The 15,174-nt window shown below is 46.7% G+C and overlaps 1 protein-coding gene and 1 non-coding gene across 7 annotated transcripts in view; both read left to right on the forward strand.

Moving 5' to 3' along the window:
* The first annotated feature begins 4,594 nt into the window (after positions 1-4,594).
* Positions 4,595-15,174, forward strand: part of MECR (mitochondrial trans-2-enoyl-CoA reductase) — a 39,416-nt gene continuing 28,836 nt past the window's right edge. For 2 of the 6 annotated variants that reach the window (XM_081586296.1, XM_081586298.1), the window contains exon 1: positions 4,595-4,804. In XM_081586296.1, coding sequence (XP_081442422.1) covers positions 4,629-4,804 — 176 coding nt within the window. In that variant the 5' untranslated portion in view covers positions 4,595-4,628. Of the gene's footprint in view, positions 4,817-12,118; positions 12,343-14,664; positions 14,768-15,174 lie in introns of all 6 variants that reach the window. The other 4 variants (XM_081586297.1, XM_081586300.1, XM_081586294.1 and 1 more) reach the window with 4 other exon arrangements.
* On the forward strand, positions 6,063-6,165 carry LOC145543904 (U6 spliceosomal RNA). Its single transcript, XR_014081149.1, has one exon. It is a non-coding gene; the product is annotated as a U6 spliceosomal RNA (small nuclear RNA).

Here is a 15,174-nt window from a genome sequence, read left to right on the forward strand (position 1 = left end):
TCTTATATCCCACTGCCTGGTATCTGGCCTATAGTCAGCACTCAAGAAATATTGAATGGATGAACAAATGCAGACATGGTTCTTGCCTTCATGAAGCTTACATTTTCCCGGGAGAGACCAACAGCAAACACACAGAGAAGAGACAGAAAGGACCATCCAGAAAAGGAAACTCAAGGAGAAAAATCTGATGAAAAAGAAGAAGCAACCAGGGATGCTACCGCAGAGGACAGTTGCAGAGGCCCCGTGGCAGGAGTTTACCACTAGTCCCAGTCTGGGGGGATGTGGAAACTGAGAAAAGCAGAAAGGTTTTTGGGTGTCTCAGAAAGCGTAAGACACTTGCCCAAGATCACACAGCTAATAATGGTGGGTCCAGAGCTCAGACCCAGGTCAGACTGATTCCACAGCCCTCTTTGTGCAGAGGAAGACTATGGGCAGAGACTGACCTGGAGAGAGAAAAGAACTCAAGTAATGGATGGACAGATGAAAAGAGAACATTCTGCTCCACTTGAAAAAGACCACAGGCTTCTCTAATCCTTGAGAGAAGAAGGAAGGGAAACGGAAAGTCTTGGCCTGAAGTGACCAGCCCAAACCTAGGGAAAAGGAGATGCTACCACTGACAGGCTCAGGCCATGAGGAAATTCAATTACTTTCAACTCATGGAATATTCATGACACCTACCCTGTGCCAGGCCCATATTGGGTGCTGGTGTCATGGAGATGCACTAAACGTGGCCCTCCTCTTGCCTGGAGGGGGAAATGGGCACATAAATAAATAAGAGACTATGTCCTAAAGGTCATAACACCAGCCCAAAGAAAACACAAAGGCATCAGGGATTGACTCAGCCAGGGGTTTGGGAAACAACATCAAAGAAATGATACCTGAACCTGGAGTTTCCTAGATAAGCAACGCAGGGAAGAGCATTTCAGGCAGAAGGAACAGCCTGAATAAGGGCACAAGACATGGAAGAACTGGGAAAGGTTGGTGTCAGGTATGGTTGCATTGTAGTCTCTGCCTGGTCCAACAGCAGAAAATAAAGACAGTGTGGAAGTCGAGGGACAAAGGGTCTCGAATGTAAGACCAGGACAATTGGACCTGGTCCCCTCAATCAGTGGTTCTCAAATGGTGCCCCTGAAGAAGCCCAGGTGTTCTTCAAGTCAAGCTGAGGGATCCTACAGTTGAATTAAAACCACAGTCATGTTTTTCTCTTTTTTTTCTAATATTTATTTATTTATTTATCATGGAGGATCTTTTAGTTGCAGCACTCAAATTCTTAGCTGTGGCATGTGGGAACCTAAAGTTCCCTGGCCAGAGACTGAACCCAGGCCCACCGCATTGGGAGTGCAGAGTCTTAGCCACTGGACCACCAAGGAAATCCCAGGCATGTTTTTCTAATTCACAAGAAGCTAGATTAATTACAATCAGTAGACATTTTTTGTTGTTATTTTATTTTAAGGCGCTTTTCCTCCATCTATTTTTCTGAAGATTTTAAAACATGTCAGTAGTGTGAGAGAATGATAAAATTAGCATAGAACCATAGTTTTGTTTACAAGTTTAAGTTTAATATATCAATAGTTCACAGTTTTCTAACACAAAGAACTGTAGCTTCTGGTTCTCCCTGAGTATTGAGGAATCATGGAAGGATTTTAAGCAAGGGAACAACAAAATCTGGTCTTTCTCTTAAAAAAAGAAAGTAATTCTGGAGGCCTGAGAAAGAAGGAAATGGAGAGAGAAAGAAGGGAGAGAATTTCAGTTAGGAAGAAGATTGTTGACATAGTTCAAACAAGAGCTGAGGTCCTGGGCCAAAAAATGAGGGCTATCATGATGGACAGGGGGCCACGTCCAGCCCCCAAAGAGGAAGACTGGCTGGATGAGGCTGGGTGACTCTCCAGGCTTCCTGGCTGAGCTGCCCAGGGAATTCACAGGAACCAGTTTCATAAAGAAGATAAAATCAACAGCTCAATGTCACCTAGAGAGTCTTCCAACAGAAATAGAACTGTGGGTTACTGTGAAAATAGAAGATAGGCAAGACTGTGTGTGTGTGTGTGTGTGTGTGTGTGTGTGTGTGTGTACCGTGGGACCAAGTCTTCCTCCCACTATGGAACACTAATTTTCTCTAATAATAAAAATAAGTAAGGGCTTCTCTGGTTGTCCAGTGGTTAAGAGTCTAAGTCCAGTGGTTAAGAATCCACCTGCCAATGCAGGGGACACGGGTTCAATCCCTGGCCCCAGAAGATTCCTCATGTGGTGAAGCAACCAAGCCTGTGTACCACAACTATTGAGCACATGAACCGCATCTACTGAAGCCCACGAGCCTAGAGCCTGTGCCCCACAACAAAAGAAGCCACTGCAATGGGAAGCCCAGGCACTGCAACAGAGTAACCCCTGCTCACCACAACTAGAGAAAGCCCGAGCGCAGCAACAGACATCCTATGCAGCCAAAAATGAGTAAATAAATAAATAACTTTGTTTAAAGTACAAACACTTTTGAGCATGTACTGTAAGCCAGTCTTGGGTGTTTTACAGATGATATTTCTCATTTAATCTTTATAATAACCCCCAATAACAGTTATCAAATGCTTTCATGCCAAACATTGTGTTAAATGCTTTGAGTACATAGTAGCTCACAATCACCCTGAATCAGATTATTTCCTTCATTTTAAGGATAAGGAAATGGAGACACAGAGAGACCAGGTGACTTGTCCAAAATCGAATGGCCAAACAGGGGCAGAGCCAGGACTCAAAGCCAGGTTTGCCAGAATGCAGCATGTGCACCCTTTGACCTGACACTTTCTTTTCCTCCTCAGAGAAAAAGCTCTAAATTGGCCACTTTGAGGTCAATAAAACCCAATGAAAGGAATTCTTCTTATCCTTTTAGGTCCTGGCTCAGTGTTTCTCAAGTTTGTTCCCCAGGCCACCTGCATCAGAATATTCTTGAGAGCTTATAAGAAATGTAGATTCAAAAGAAAAAAAAAAAGGAAATGGAGATTCCTGAAGAATTATGGCAACTAAATGTAACATGTGATCATGAATTGGGTCCTGAACAAGAAAAATGATATTCAAGGGATAATTGATTAAAATGTGAAGAAGATTCAGTGATTGTGCAGACTTGTTAATTTCTTTATTTTGATCATTTTGTTATACATGTTATACATGATATTAATTTCTGGGGAATCTAGATGAAGGTATATAGAGAATGTGATAATTTTACAGATCTGGAATTATATGAAAATTAAGTTAAAAATTAACAAATAAATATAAAAGATGTAGTTTCCTAGATCCCTCCCCAAGATTCTAATTCAGGTCTGAGATGGGACCTCAGGTGGTTTTCATGCATATTGAAGATTTTGAGTCATAGGACTGTCTCCAACATCACCTCCTCCAAGAGCCCCCAGCCCCATCTTGGTTCCAAAACACCTCTTGCCTTCAGACTCCAGAAGTGCCCTCTGTCATGCCCTAATATTCAACTAGGGTTTTAGTTATATTCATGTTTTCCTTCCACAAATAATGTGATAAGCATCTTTCCTGGGTTCACCTCTTTACACCACACTTCCACAAAGGTCTGTTTAGTCAAAACTATGGTTTTTCAAGTAGTCATGTACAGATGTGAGAGCTGGACCATAAAGAAGGCTGCACACTGAAGAACTAATGTTTTCAAACTGTGGTGCTGGAGAAGACTTTTTAGAGTCCCTTGGACAGCAGGGAGATCAAACCAGTCAATCCGAAAGGAAATCAACCCTGACAATTGATTGGAAGGCCTGATGCTGAAGCTGAAGCTCCAATACTTTGGCCACTTGATGTGAAGAACTGACTCACTGGAAAAGACCCTGATGCTAGGAAAGAGTGAGGGCAGGAGGAGAAGGGGACAACAGAGGATGAGATGATTTGGATGGCATCATTGACTCCATGGACATGAGTTGGAGCAAACTCCAGGAGATGGTGAAGGACAGGGAAGCCTGTTGTGCTGGAGTCCATGGGGTCGCGAAGAGCTGGACAGGACTGAGTGACTGAACAACAACAAGAAGGAATGAGAAAGCTGCCTCACAGTTTCAGTCACTTGCCCGAGGTGGCCGAGCTAACAAGCTGCAGGTCTAGGATTTGAACCTAAATCTTCTAACTCCAAACCCAGTACTCGTACCTCCACATCTACTTACATCTACTCTACTTAGTGTAGAAAAGTAAGGTTTGTCACCCGACGCTGTTAGAAGACAGCAGGGATTAAATGAAATAACGCCTCATTTGAACACAGTGAGCGATGTAACGGTGGCGAGGAGAAACAGAGGCCAGGGGAGGGGAGACGTCTTCCCCTAAATCAAACACCAGTCGCAGACCACAGCCCCAGCTTTAAGCCAATTTCTAACGTTCATTGTCAGGAGTTCAACCCTGGGAGGTTCAGAGTCTCCGAGACCCCCATAATTCCCTCTGCCGACCACTCCTGGTTCCCCAGGGAGTTTCACCGAGCGCCAGGGGCAGCGCCAGCGCCAGCGCCAGCGCCAGCGGCGGAGGACCGCGACAGCCCTTTAAGAGGAGCGAGGGGCGTGGTCACGCGGGGGCGGGGCCGGGCGCAGGCGAGCGGTCGCTGGAAGATGACGTATCTGTCAGCGTCTGGCTCTGGGTTGACTGGAGGGACCATGTGGGTCTGTGGGGCGCTCTGCAGGTCTCGAGCCCCGGCCCACCTGGGGCCGAGGCTGCTCCCAGAGTCCCGCCGGCGGCGGCCTCCTGCTACCTCCTTCTCTGCCTCTGCCGAGACTTCCCGGGTTCGGGCGCTGGTCTATGGGCACCACGGGGACCCAGCCAAGGTCGTCGAGTAAGACACGGCGCCGACACGGGAGAAGGGGACAGGGGTTGCCAGGGGGGTATTAAGATGGGCTATGGGGAAGGGAGATTGGAAAGGGAAGGAGGGTCAAGGCCAGAGAAGGAAGACAGAGAATAATAGGAAACTGTTGCCCGGGTGTGGTAGCTCAGAAAGTCCGTGCTTGAAGAAGTTGAAAACCTGGCAGGCACAGTTATGATGGTGATAGTGGCTGACGTTCACTGATCCTGTACTCTATGTGGGCCAATCCGTATATAAATGGATGCTCTCATTTAATCATCACAACAATCCTTTGAGTAGGTACTTGATTTAGCCCCATTTTGCAGATGAGAAAATGGAGACATGAGAAGTAAAATCACTTGTCCAAGGTCACACAAGCCAGTAAGTGGCAAGAGTCGGAATTTTTGAACCCGCAGCTGTCTGACTGGCCTACGTGAGTTCCTATGCTCTATTGTTTTATGGAAGGAATTTTCAGAATACTTTTTTTGTCCATTTGGATCTTCACTTCTCATTGTGAAGTAGATCAGAGATCATTGCTTCCAATTTGCAGAAGGCAAGGGACTTGTCCAAAGTGATTTAGCTAATAAAGATTGGAACAGAGACAGGAATTCTTGGCTTCTGAGACCTGTCTCATGTGATTTCCTCTCCAGTACATTGTGTGTACCTTTAGCTAGTTAAAAAGAGCCCCTGTTTTGGAGCTATATAGACCTAAGGTCAAATACAGGCTCGGCCTCTTAGTAGCTGTTTGATCTTGGACAAATCACTCAGCCCCTCTGAGCCCTTGTTACTTTTGTGATTATATCCTAAAATTCTGTTGGATCTTAATCCATGATTTTTTAATGTGGCTGAAAATAACAGTATGTGAATTTTCAACAATTATAAATCTGCACATAAGTGATTATAGCCATTCAGAAGACCTAGTGAGGTCCACTAGTGGTACGAGGGTAAAAGCATGGATCTGGAAATCAGAAGACCTGGGGTCAAGTCCTTGCCCTCCCTGTCCTAGCTGTGTGTGTTTAACAAGTTACTGAGATTCTCTGAGCTTCAGTTTCATCACATTTAAAAATGGAGACAATGTAGTTATAGCTCATAGTGCTAATCAGCTTCAATAAAAGGAATGCTTTTCACCAAAAAGTACCTGCATACTCTCTCGAAGTCCCTTGTTTAAAACTCTTTGATTACCAGCAAATGGTTTGATTGCTTTCCAAATGACAAACAAGGAATTATTTTCATGATTCAAATTCAGGCTAGAGTGCTGGCTTCAGAGCTCAGATATTAAAATTGAAATGATACAGAGATTACCATGGTCCCTGCGCAAGGGTGACACACAAATTTGTGAAGTGTTCCATATCTTTACTTAAAAAATACAAGCTAGAAAAAAAAAAAAATTCAAGCTAGATGTTTTGACAGCTGAAGGGGATAAGCCTCAGATATCAGTGCATGGTCATGCACTCCATTACAGCAATTGAAAAGAAATATTGAGAAGATACATCAGTCAGTAAACCCCAGTTTGTATGTTGATCATAGGTGATAAATCACCATGTTGGGAAGACATCCACTGAGGACTGCTGTAATGAATTGGTAAAGCTCTGATGAACACTCTTTTTCCAGGAACACACCCCTAGTGAGAACGAGGAAGTGCCTCTCTCACAGGCTTGCAATTTTTATGTGTCTGCTGCAGGACCTGCCACAGAAAAGGAGCTCCAAAAATGTTAGTTGAATCTGAATCTAGTTTCTGTATTAAGTATACGTTTTATTGAGTTCTGTGGTGATGAGGAAGGTGTCTCCAATGTTCAGGGACCCTGAGAAAGGCATGGAAAGGTTAGGCAGCCGAGTGCAGCTGCCTCCTGATAGATTCCCGCCCCTTGGAGAGCCAGGGAAGCTATTATAGAACAGACTGATCTTGTATCAGATACCACTTAGGAAAAAAAGCTTCTCTTATCTCCTTGTGTGGAACCCTGATCATTTCCCAGAAGTTCAAAGCACAGTCCTTCCACGCTGCATTGTATTATTTACCTGGCTGTGTTCGGTCTTAGTTGTGGCACATGGCATCTTCATTGTGTCATTGCGAGATCTTTCGCTTCAGTGCACTGACTCTCTAGTCATGCCACACGGGCTCTGGAGCGCGCGGGTTCAGTAGTTGGCAGTGCATGGGCTTAGTTGCTCCGTGGCATGTAGGATCTTAGTTCTCTGACCAGGGATCAAACCCACATCCCCTGTATTGCCAGGCAGATTTTCAACCACTGAACCACCAGGGAAGTCTCCATCATCTGAGTTTTTAAAGCTCTCCAAGTGACTCTGATGCCCCAGCCAGGGTTGAAAACCATTGCCCATAGACTATGAGGCAGGCAGTAATTCTTTCTGCCCCTGAAGGACAGCCTTCCCTTCCGACCCAGATTCAGACGACCTAAGCATGGACTGAGGCCAGAGACTGGGATTCTCCTCTTTGTTGTCATGTCTTAGGTGGTTTAGGATAACCACACTGTCACAGGATCAGGTGTCCTTTAAACATCCCGGTGACTGGATGTATCAGGTTACACCAGGTGGGGTCACAGTGTCTGAGCAGAGTCCCAGCAGAGTGTTCCCCGACCTGATGTGACTTGTAATGCTTACGCTGTGGGCAGAGTTCTGGGAACAGCAGGGAGGGAACGAGGAAGAGTTTGCTCAGATCTGAGTCCGGGGCAGAATGCCTCAGAATGAGGCCTCCAGGGACCTCCTGTTCTCCTGTCAACATTCTGAATGTCCCTCTCTTTATTCCTCTTGCCCCCAAACATTCCAGCTGTTCTCTGCTAAGGCCTTTTCCTTTAGTCTCTTAGTAAGTTTCTTCCTTTTACCCCCAAATGAATCCCCTAAATAAGCACTTCGGTCTTTTTCATGTAAAGAATTGACCTGCTGATCTAAATGAAATAAGACTGCAGAAGAAAATTACAAACATGGGAGAATTACAAACATTCCAGAAATTTCAGAGGTCCCCATGACCGTCACCCCTTGTGCAGAGTTCTGGATTCTCCGTCAGATAGTACCCAGAAACTCCAGTGTCCACTTTGCGTTTGTTCCTGCAAGTCCCCTTTTAGAACTTGCCATTCTCTGGATCTTGTGGCAATGACAGCTCTCATTTACTGTGTACCTACTAAGTGGCAGGAACTGGGCTAAGTTCTCCACATATGGTATGGATTTTTAAAATCACAGTAACCCAGTTTTGGTCATTGCTATCACCCTTTTACAGGTAAGAGAACTGAGGCTCAAGACATTTGAAAGTCACTTGCCCAAGATCACACAACTAGGATGTCACTTTACTAACAGCCCATGATATAGACACAGACGTGAAGAAACAATGATACTCATCTCAAATGTTTTTTGAGCATGAGATGGAGTATAAAGTTGGCAATAAGATCAGAAGAGAAGGTGAAATTATTGGTCATTCAGGTGACCCCAAGTCTCTGCTCTTCATTGGAAGAGCAGTCCCGCTCCCCACCCCATCCCCGGGGAAGATGGTAGGAATGCTATCCTATCTCATCCCCTTTTCAGGATCCTGAAGCTTTCATAAAACAGCATCGCAATCATCATGGCTTTCTCACCTGCCTGCTGCTAGCACAGAATGAAATAAAGCTGTGAAGCCTTTGGACAAATACCCATTCTGTCTTAGCCAGATGGAATTAGGGGGAACATGTGGTGGGGACCCAGGCTGTGTAGGTAGTGAGTTCTCACTCTAGGGCACTGTTTACTCTCAGGGGATTTCTTCTTTTTACAGTTGATGTCAATGTTTAAAACTGAAGCTATATGCAAGTGACTTGGTTTTTAAATCAGAATTACAGTAGTTTGAAAAAAAATTTGGCATTCTCATTTGGCACCCTGTTCAGAGAACTTGGATTTGTTTGCCTGTTTGTTGGTCTCCTGGAGCTCTTCACTGTGGTCATGAGTGAAGGAGGAGGGGCCAGAACTCATTGTGCACCTACCAAGTGAGCCAACATTTATTCTTTGAGGGCCTACTAAGTGCTGGGTACTGAGGTGAATAATCCGTGGACCTTGCCCCCCAGGAGCTCACACTCTAGTCCGGGAGATTTTTTTGAAGGGGGGGGGGTGCTGTGATAGAAGCTATGGACACACGGAAGAGGAGCACCCGACCCTGTCAGAGTGCTTTCTCTCAAGACACAAGGTCTCAGCTGAGTCCCCCAGAAAATCCGGGGCCTGTGTATAAGGAGAGAAAGTAGAAGAGCCTGCACGGGCAGGAGCCCAGAGAAAAGAGAGGATGTGGTGCGTCTGACAGACGAACACGCCTTGAGTGGGCTCAGTATGTGGTCCTTGAGGGAGGGATCTGCCGAAAGGGGCTCAGAAGGGACGAGCCTTGGTCACAGGATTCAGGCTCCAGCTGGATTTCTATCCTGTGACGCACCGTTACCTTCCCTCTGGACTTCACACTGCGCAGCCGGGTTTGGGGCCCAGTCCTTCTACCCCCGTCTCCTCACTCTTGCCTCTGAGGGTCAAAGATGGCGGCACACCTCCAAGGAACTGTCCCTAGACGTGGCCCGGGGAGCATCTGGCCTCTCCTAGCAGCTCCGGTGCGGTCCAGGCCTCTCCCAGCCTGAATGATGGAAAGGGTCTTCAGTTTAGGGAAGCAAGAGCAGAGATAACACGAGGCTAATCTGTGGCTCATGGTATGTCATCCGGGACCACTCTCGAGAGCACTTGTCCCAACCCCGTCACTCACTGTTGGAGTGAGGACGTCACGCCAGTCTCCATTCTTTTCAGTTTTGTTGTTCTTGTTTTGCTTTTGTCTGGTGGGGGTGGGGGGGTTGGTTTCTTTAATTGAAGTATGGTTGATTTAAAATGTTATGTTAGTTTCTGGTGTACAGCAAAGTAATTCAGTTATATATATATATATCTTTTTTCATATTCTTTTCCATTGTGGTTTATTAGAGGGTATTGAATATAGTTCAATATATTGTGCTATTCCTTTTTTTTTTCCAGTTATTTTTTGATAAAAGAAAGGGATTGACCAAGGTCAGCCGTAGTAAACATGGGCATTCATGGGACTTCCCTGGCAGTCCAGTGGTTAAGACTGAGTTTCTACTGCAGGGGGTGTGGATTTGATTCCTAGTCAGGGAACTAAGATTCCACATGCCATGCCATGTGACCAAAAAAAAAAATAGGCTTGTGTTCCGTCCCCCACCCTTGTCTTATGTGACAAAGCCAGTGACAAACCTTCATAGCTCCCCTTTCTATGTACCTCAAAACCTACACTCCCCTTTGCCTTGTTCTCCCCAAACAACACTTTTTTCTGACAAGACAAGGCCTCAGCATCCTTCTCAGTGTAACCCTGCAGCCATGAAAATGATTGTGAGGCTTGAGTCCTCTGATTCAACAATTGTCCAGTTCTGACGAGTCTGGGAAGCTGAAGCAGAAGGCCTGCTCGCCAGGATTTGCTCCGGCACCCATCCCAGGAGCAAGGGTATGGCTTGAAATAAGGGGTCCTGGATATAAGATTTCACCAAGGGGCCCCTTTGCCACCAAAGTCAGCAGCCCACCAGGCAGGGGCTGTGTCATCATCATACCCAGCAAAGAGACAAAAGCAGCTGCAGGCTGTGGCCCCATCTTCCTCTCTGAGGCAACACAGAGAATTGTTGTTGTTCTTCAGTCGCTCAGTCATGTCCAACTCTTTGCCACCCCATGGACTGCAGCACACCAGGCTTCCCTGTCCTTCACCATCTCCTGGAGCTTGCTCAAACTCATGTCCGTTGAGTCAGTGATGGCATCCAACCATCTCATCCTCTGTCACCCCCTTCTCCTCCTGCCTTCAATCTTTCCCAACATGAGGGTCTTTTCCAGTGAGCTGGCTCTTCGCATCAGGTGGCCAAAGTATTTGAGCTTCAATTTCAGCATCAGTCCTTCCAATGAATATTCAGAGTTGATTTCCTTTAGGATTGGCTAGTTTGATAGCCTTGCTGTCCGAGGGACTCTCAACAGTCTTTTCCAGCATCATAGTTTGAAAGCATTAATTCTTTGGCACTCAGCCTTCTTTATGGTCCAGCTCTCACAACCATACATGACTACTGGAAAAACCATAGCTTTGACTAGACGGACCTTTGCCGGTAATGTCTCTGCTTTTTAATACAGTGTCTAGGTTGGTCATAGCTTTTCCTCCAAGGAGCAAGCATCATTTAATTTCATGGCTGCAGTCACTGTCCACAGTAATCTTGGAGCCCAAGAAAATAAAGTCTCTCACTGTTTCCCCATCTATTTGCCATGAAGTGATGGGACCGGATGCCGTGATCTTAGTTTTTGGAATGTTGACTTTTAAGCCAGCTTTTTCACTCTCCTCTTTCACCTTCATCAAGAGGCTCTTCACTTCCTCTTCACTTTCTGCCGTAAGGGTGGTGTCATCTGCGTATCTGAGGTTATTGATATTAGCCCTCAGCAAACTAAGCAGTGGACCCTCTGCAGCTCCCTTCAAGCAGGTTTCCTGATGTTAGCAGATGCAGAATATTAGAGGCCTGCAAGCTTTCTGGTAATCTTAGTGAAAGGAAAGAGGGAGTTTGACAGGGAAAAGAGACGATTTCTTTGCCGACCCTGGGTAGAAACTTCCAGAAGCTGCCCTCAGTCTCTGATTCCCTTCCATTCAAAGAGATTGTACTTCAGAAGAAAAGTCCTGAACGGTGGAGGGCCAGAGGACTCTGAGGTAGGGACACCAGAAGAGGCACAGGGAGGCAGGCGGGAGTGCCCGCACACCATGGGATGTGGTGAGCCTTGCCCCCTGAAAGCTGCCTTCTCTGAGAGCCCAGGACTCCATCCAAACCCCACCAGCTGCAGCCACCAGCATCCCCTGCTGGGGGGATAGAGCTGGAGAACTTCATTCCTCCACGGTGGCCCAGTTGTGCCCTGCTTATTAATGGTAAAATCAAATCCCACAACAGTGTACCCAGCACGCCTAGCTCTTCACTAAATCACAGAAGGTGGCGTGTGTGTGACTATGGGGATTGCAGACAGACCCAGGAGAGCCACATAAGACATCTTCACCCAGTGCCCTGTGATGGAGCGCACGTTCTTGGCTCTCTGTGATGAGCAGAGGAGAAAGTCTCCCTGACCCAGGACAGCTCTTCCTGCAAAGCACTTTGAGGTGATGAGTGGAAGATGCAGGATAAGTACAAATGGTTGCTAATTAAATGCAGAAGGTGGGAAAGATATCTTAGCAGAGCTGGCTGGTGCCCATCCAACACAGCCAGTATAACCGAGCCAGTCCCCAGAGTACTGGCCTCTTTTCCCCCCCTCTCAAAAGGCTCTTTCTTCTGCCTGCTTTTGTCTCCCTTGTAGTTCATATGGCATCACAGGTGTACAGCGTTGGCCTCAAAGGAGCCATTGTGACCTTATCCCGTCTGGGATCTGTCGAGTGAAGGCAGAGGCAGCCCTCCAAGTTGCATGGCGCCATCACGCTCACGGGGGAAGGCACTGAACAGTCAGGAAAGTGACTTGAGATCCAGCCAGGCTGTGTTTGGGTGCCTCGCTTGCACTCCATAACACAGCCACCCGTTCCTTTGGTGAGTTTAAAGATGAAAAACAAGGAAGAAATTGCTATCATTACGCTTGAGGTCCAACTCCTGGAATGCAGACCCAGCCCGGTTTTCCTTCCTGTCTCGGCAGAGCAGTGTCCTTGACGACGCAGTTAGAACTGTCTGCAGGAACAGCAGTGTCTGGCATTGATGGCATTCCGTGGAGCAGGCTGGGGCTGGTCTCCCCGGTGAGCAGCAGCTGGACCAACACAGCTCTCCCCTCCACCCCCGCCTGCCCCCCGGGTGAGCAGCCTGTGTCAGGCCCATCCCCGCCCTCAGCCACCTGTGATTGCAGCTTCAACTTTCCATCTCCTGCCCCTCGCCCTGCCCCTCTCGCTGCACAACTAGGCTCCCACAAGACAAAGAAGAGAACTGGGAGTGGGTTGCAGTGCTTTTTAAATTGCCATTTGGGGGCAGATGGCGCCCCTGTGTGCTGTGAGGGTAGAGTTACCAGCCAAGCTAACCCTGGAACTCAAGAGAACACATAGCCACATGGGTTTTCCAGGAGGACTTCTCAGAGCCTTTGTGACTCTAACGTGCAGTCTGAATCTTATAAAGGGAGTTTGGTAGGCAGCATTTCCCAAAGGTATTGTGCCCCAAGGAATACCTCATAGTATCTCCCAGGTCAAAGATTCCACACCCACAGCGTAGGGAGTACCTGCTTAGCATTGGACAGTCTGAGCTTTGGGGTCAAGCTAAGATCAAGTCTCGCCACTTACTGTTTAACCTTGGGCAAGTTACCTAACTTCTCTGAGTTGCAGTTCCCATCTGAAAATTGGGGTGATAACATTGTCCAGATATTTTGAGGACTAAACTCTGTCTTACATATAAAGCTAGTAAGCACAGTATCTGGAGCTCAAGAAGCTGTTAACATTATAGTTTAACTGTCCAGCCAGATCACCCAGAATAAGTTTATCTACTACCCTAGATTCCACATGCACACAGCTGACCTCCCAGCTCCGGACATCCAGCACAGAGTGCCCTCTGCTCCACACCACACTGCTGGCCACCTGCTTCAGGCTGCAGATGTAACACCTTCCTTCCTGCTCCAAGCCACTCTTCCTTCCTCCTATCTCAACATCCTGTTGCCCAAACCAGAAGTCTGGGAGCCATGAAAGATCCTCAGCCGCTCCTCCATGGAGTCACTCACCCAGTGACATCAATGCCACTTCTTTTTTTTTTTTTCTTTTTAATTTATGTATTTGTCTAATTTTTTTACTTTACAATATCGTAAATTGCCATACATTGACATGAATCTGCCATGGGTGTACGTGTGTTTCCTTTCCAGGACCCGCCTCCCACTCCCTCCCCATCCCCTCCCTCTGGGTCATCCCGCTGCACCAGCTCCAAGCACCCTGTATCATGCATCGAACCTGGACTGGCGATTCATTTCACATATGATAGTTTACATGCTTCAATGCCATTCTCCCATATCATCCGTCCCTCTCCCCCTCCCATAGAGTCCAAAATACTGTTCTATACATCTGTGTCTCTTTTGCTGTCTCGCATACAGGGTTATCTTTACCGATTTACTAAATTCCATGTATATGCGTTAGTATACTGTATTGGTGTTTTTCTTTCTGGCTTACTTCACTCTGTATAATAGGCTCTAGTTTCATCCACCTCATTAGAACTGATTTGAATGTATTCTTTTTACTGGTTGAGTAATATTCCATTGTGTATATGTACCACAGCTTCCTTATCCATTTGTCTGCCAGTGGACATCTAGGTTGCTTCCATATCCTGGCTATTATAAACAGTGCTGCGATAAACATTGGGGTACATGTGTCTCTTTCGATTCTGGTTTCCTCGGTGTGTATGTCCAGCAGTGGGATTGCTGGGTCATATGGCAGTTCTACTCCGTTTTTTGAGGAATCTCCACACTGTTCTCCATAGTGCAATGCCACTTCTTATTAAAGGGATTCCAGGTTATCAAATTCTTCTCTCCATTCCCACAGCTCCAATCCAGACTGCATCTGAGCCCAGCCCAAAGTCAGGTTAGATTCTTTGCCATTCCTACTGTCAGGAAATATTTCAGTCCACCTCATAAACTTTTGTTTATCCTTGAAGTTCCAGCTAAGGTGTCACACCTTCCAAAGTCCCTTTGCTAACCCTTTGCTCTCCCTCCAGCCAGTCCCAGTGTTTTCAAACGTTAAGTCCCCATGCCATCAAGCTCCTGGGCAGGAGATACTTTTTTTTTGAATCTTTAAAGCCCTTGGCCCAGTACCTGGCACTTAGTAGGACCGTCAATAAATATTTGTTGAATTAAACTTCCTCAGATTTTCCAAAAAGTTGCCTTCTTCCTTTGAGTGATTCAGTGATTATTTTTCCAGAGGTATAGCCAGCTGTTTCAAAGATTTCCTTGGATGTTCCCACAACTGACAACGGCTGCCACTTATTTAGCCTCTACTGTGTATCAGGTACCCTGCTGCTGCTGCTGCTAAGTCGCTTCAGTCGTGTCCGACTCCATGTGACCCCATAGACGGCAGCCCACCAGGCTCCGCCGTCCCTGGGATTCTCCAGGCAAGAATACTGGAGTGGGTTGCCATTTCCTTCTCCAGTGCATGAAAGGGAAAAGTGAAAGTGAAGTCGCTCAGTCATGTCCGACTCTTAGCGACCCCATGGACTGTAGCCTACCAGGCTCCTCCGTCCATGGGATTCTCCAGGCAAGAGTACTGGAGTGGGGTGCCATTGCCTTCTCCGATCAGGTACTCTAGCAAGTGCTTTATGTCTGTAACTCATCTAATCTGTGAGCTGACTTCTAGTGTGCTCCCATTCCACAGATGAGTACTGTGAGGTTCAGCTAGCCAGTCAATAACC

The sequence above is a fragment of the Giraffa tippelskirchi genome, chromosome 3, assembly GCF_054371585.1.
Source record: "Giraffa tippelskirchi isolate mGirTip1 chromosome 3, T2T-mGirTip1v1.2.pri, whole genome shotgun sequence".
In the NCBI taxonomy this organism is placed as follows: domain Eukaryota; kingdom Metazoa; phylum Chordata; class Mammalia; order Artiodactyla; family Giraffidae; genus Giraffa; species Giraffa tippelskirchi.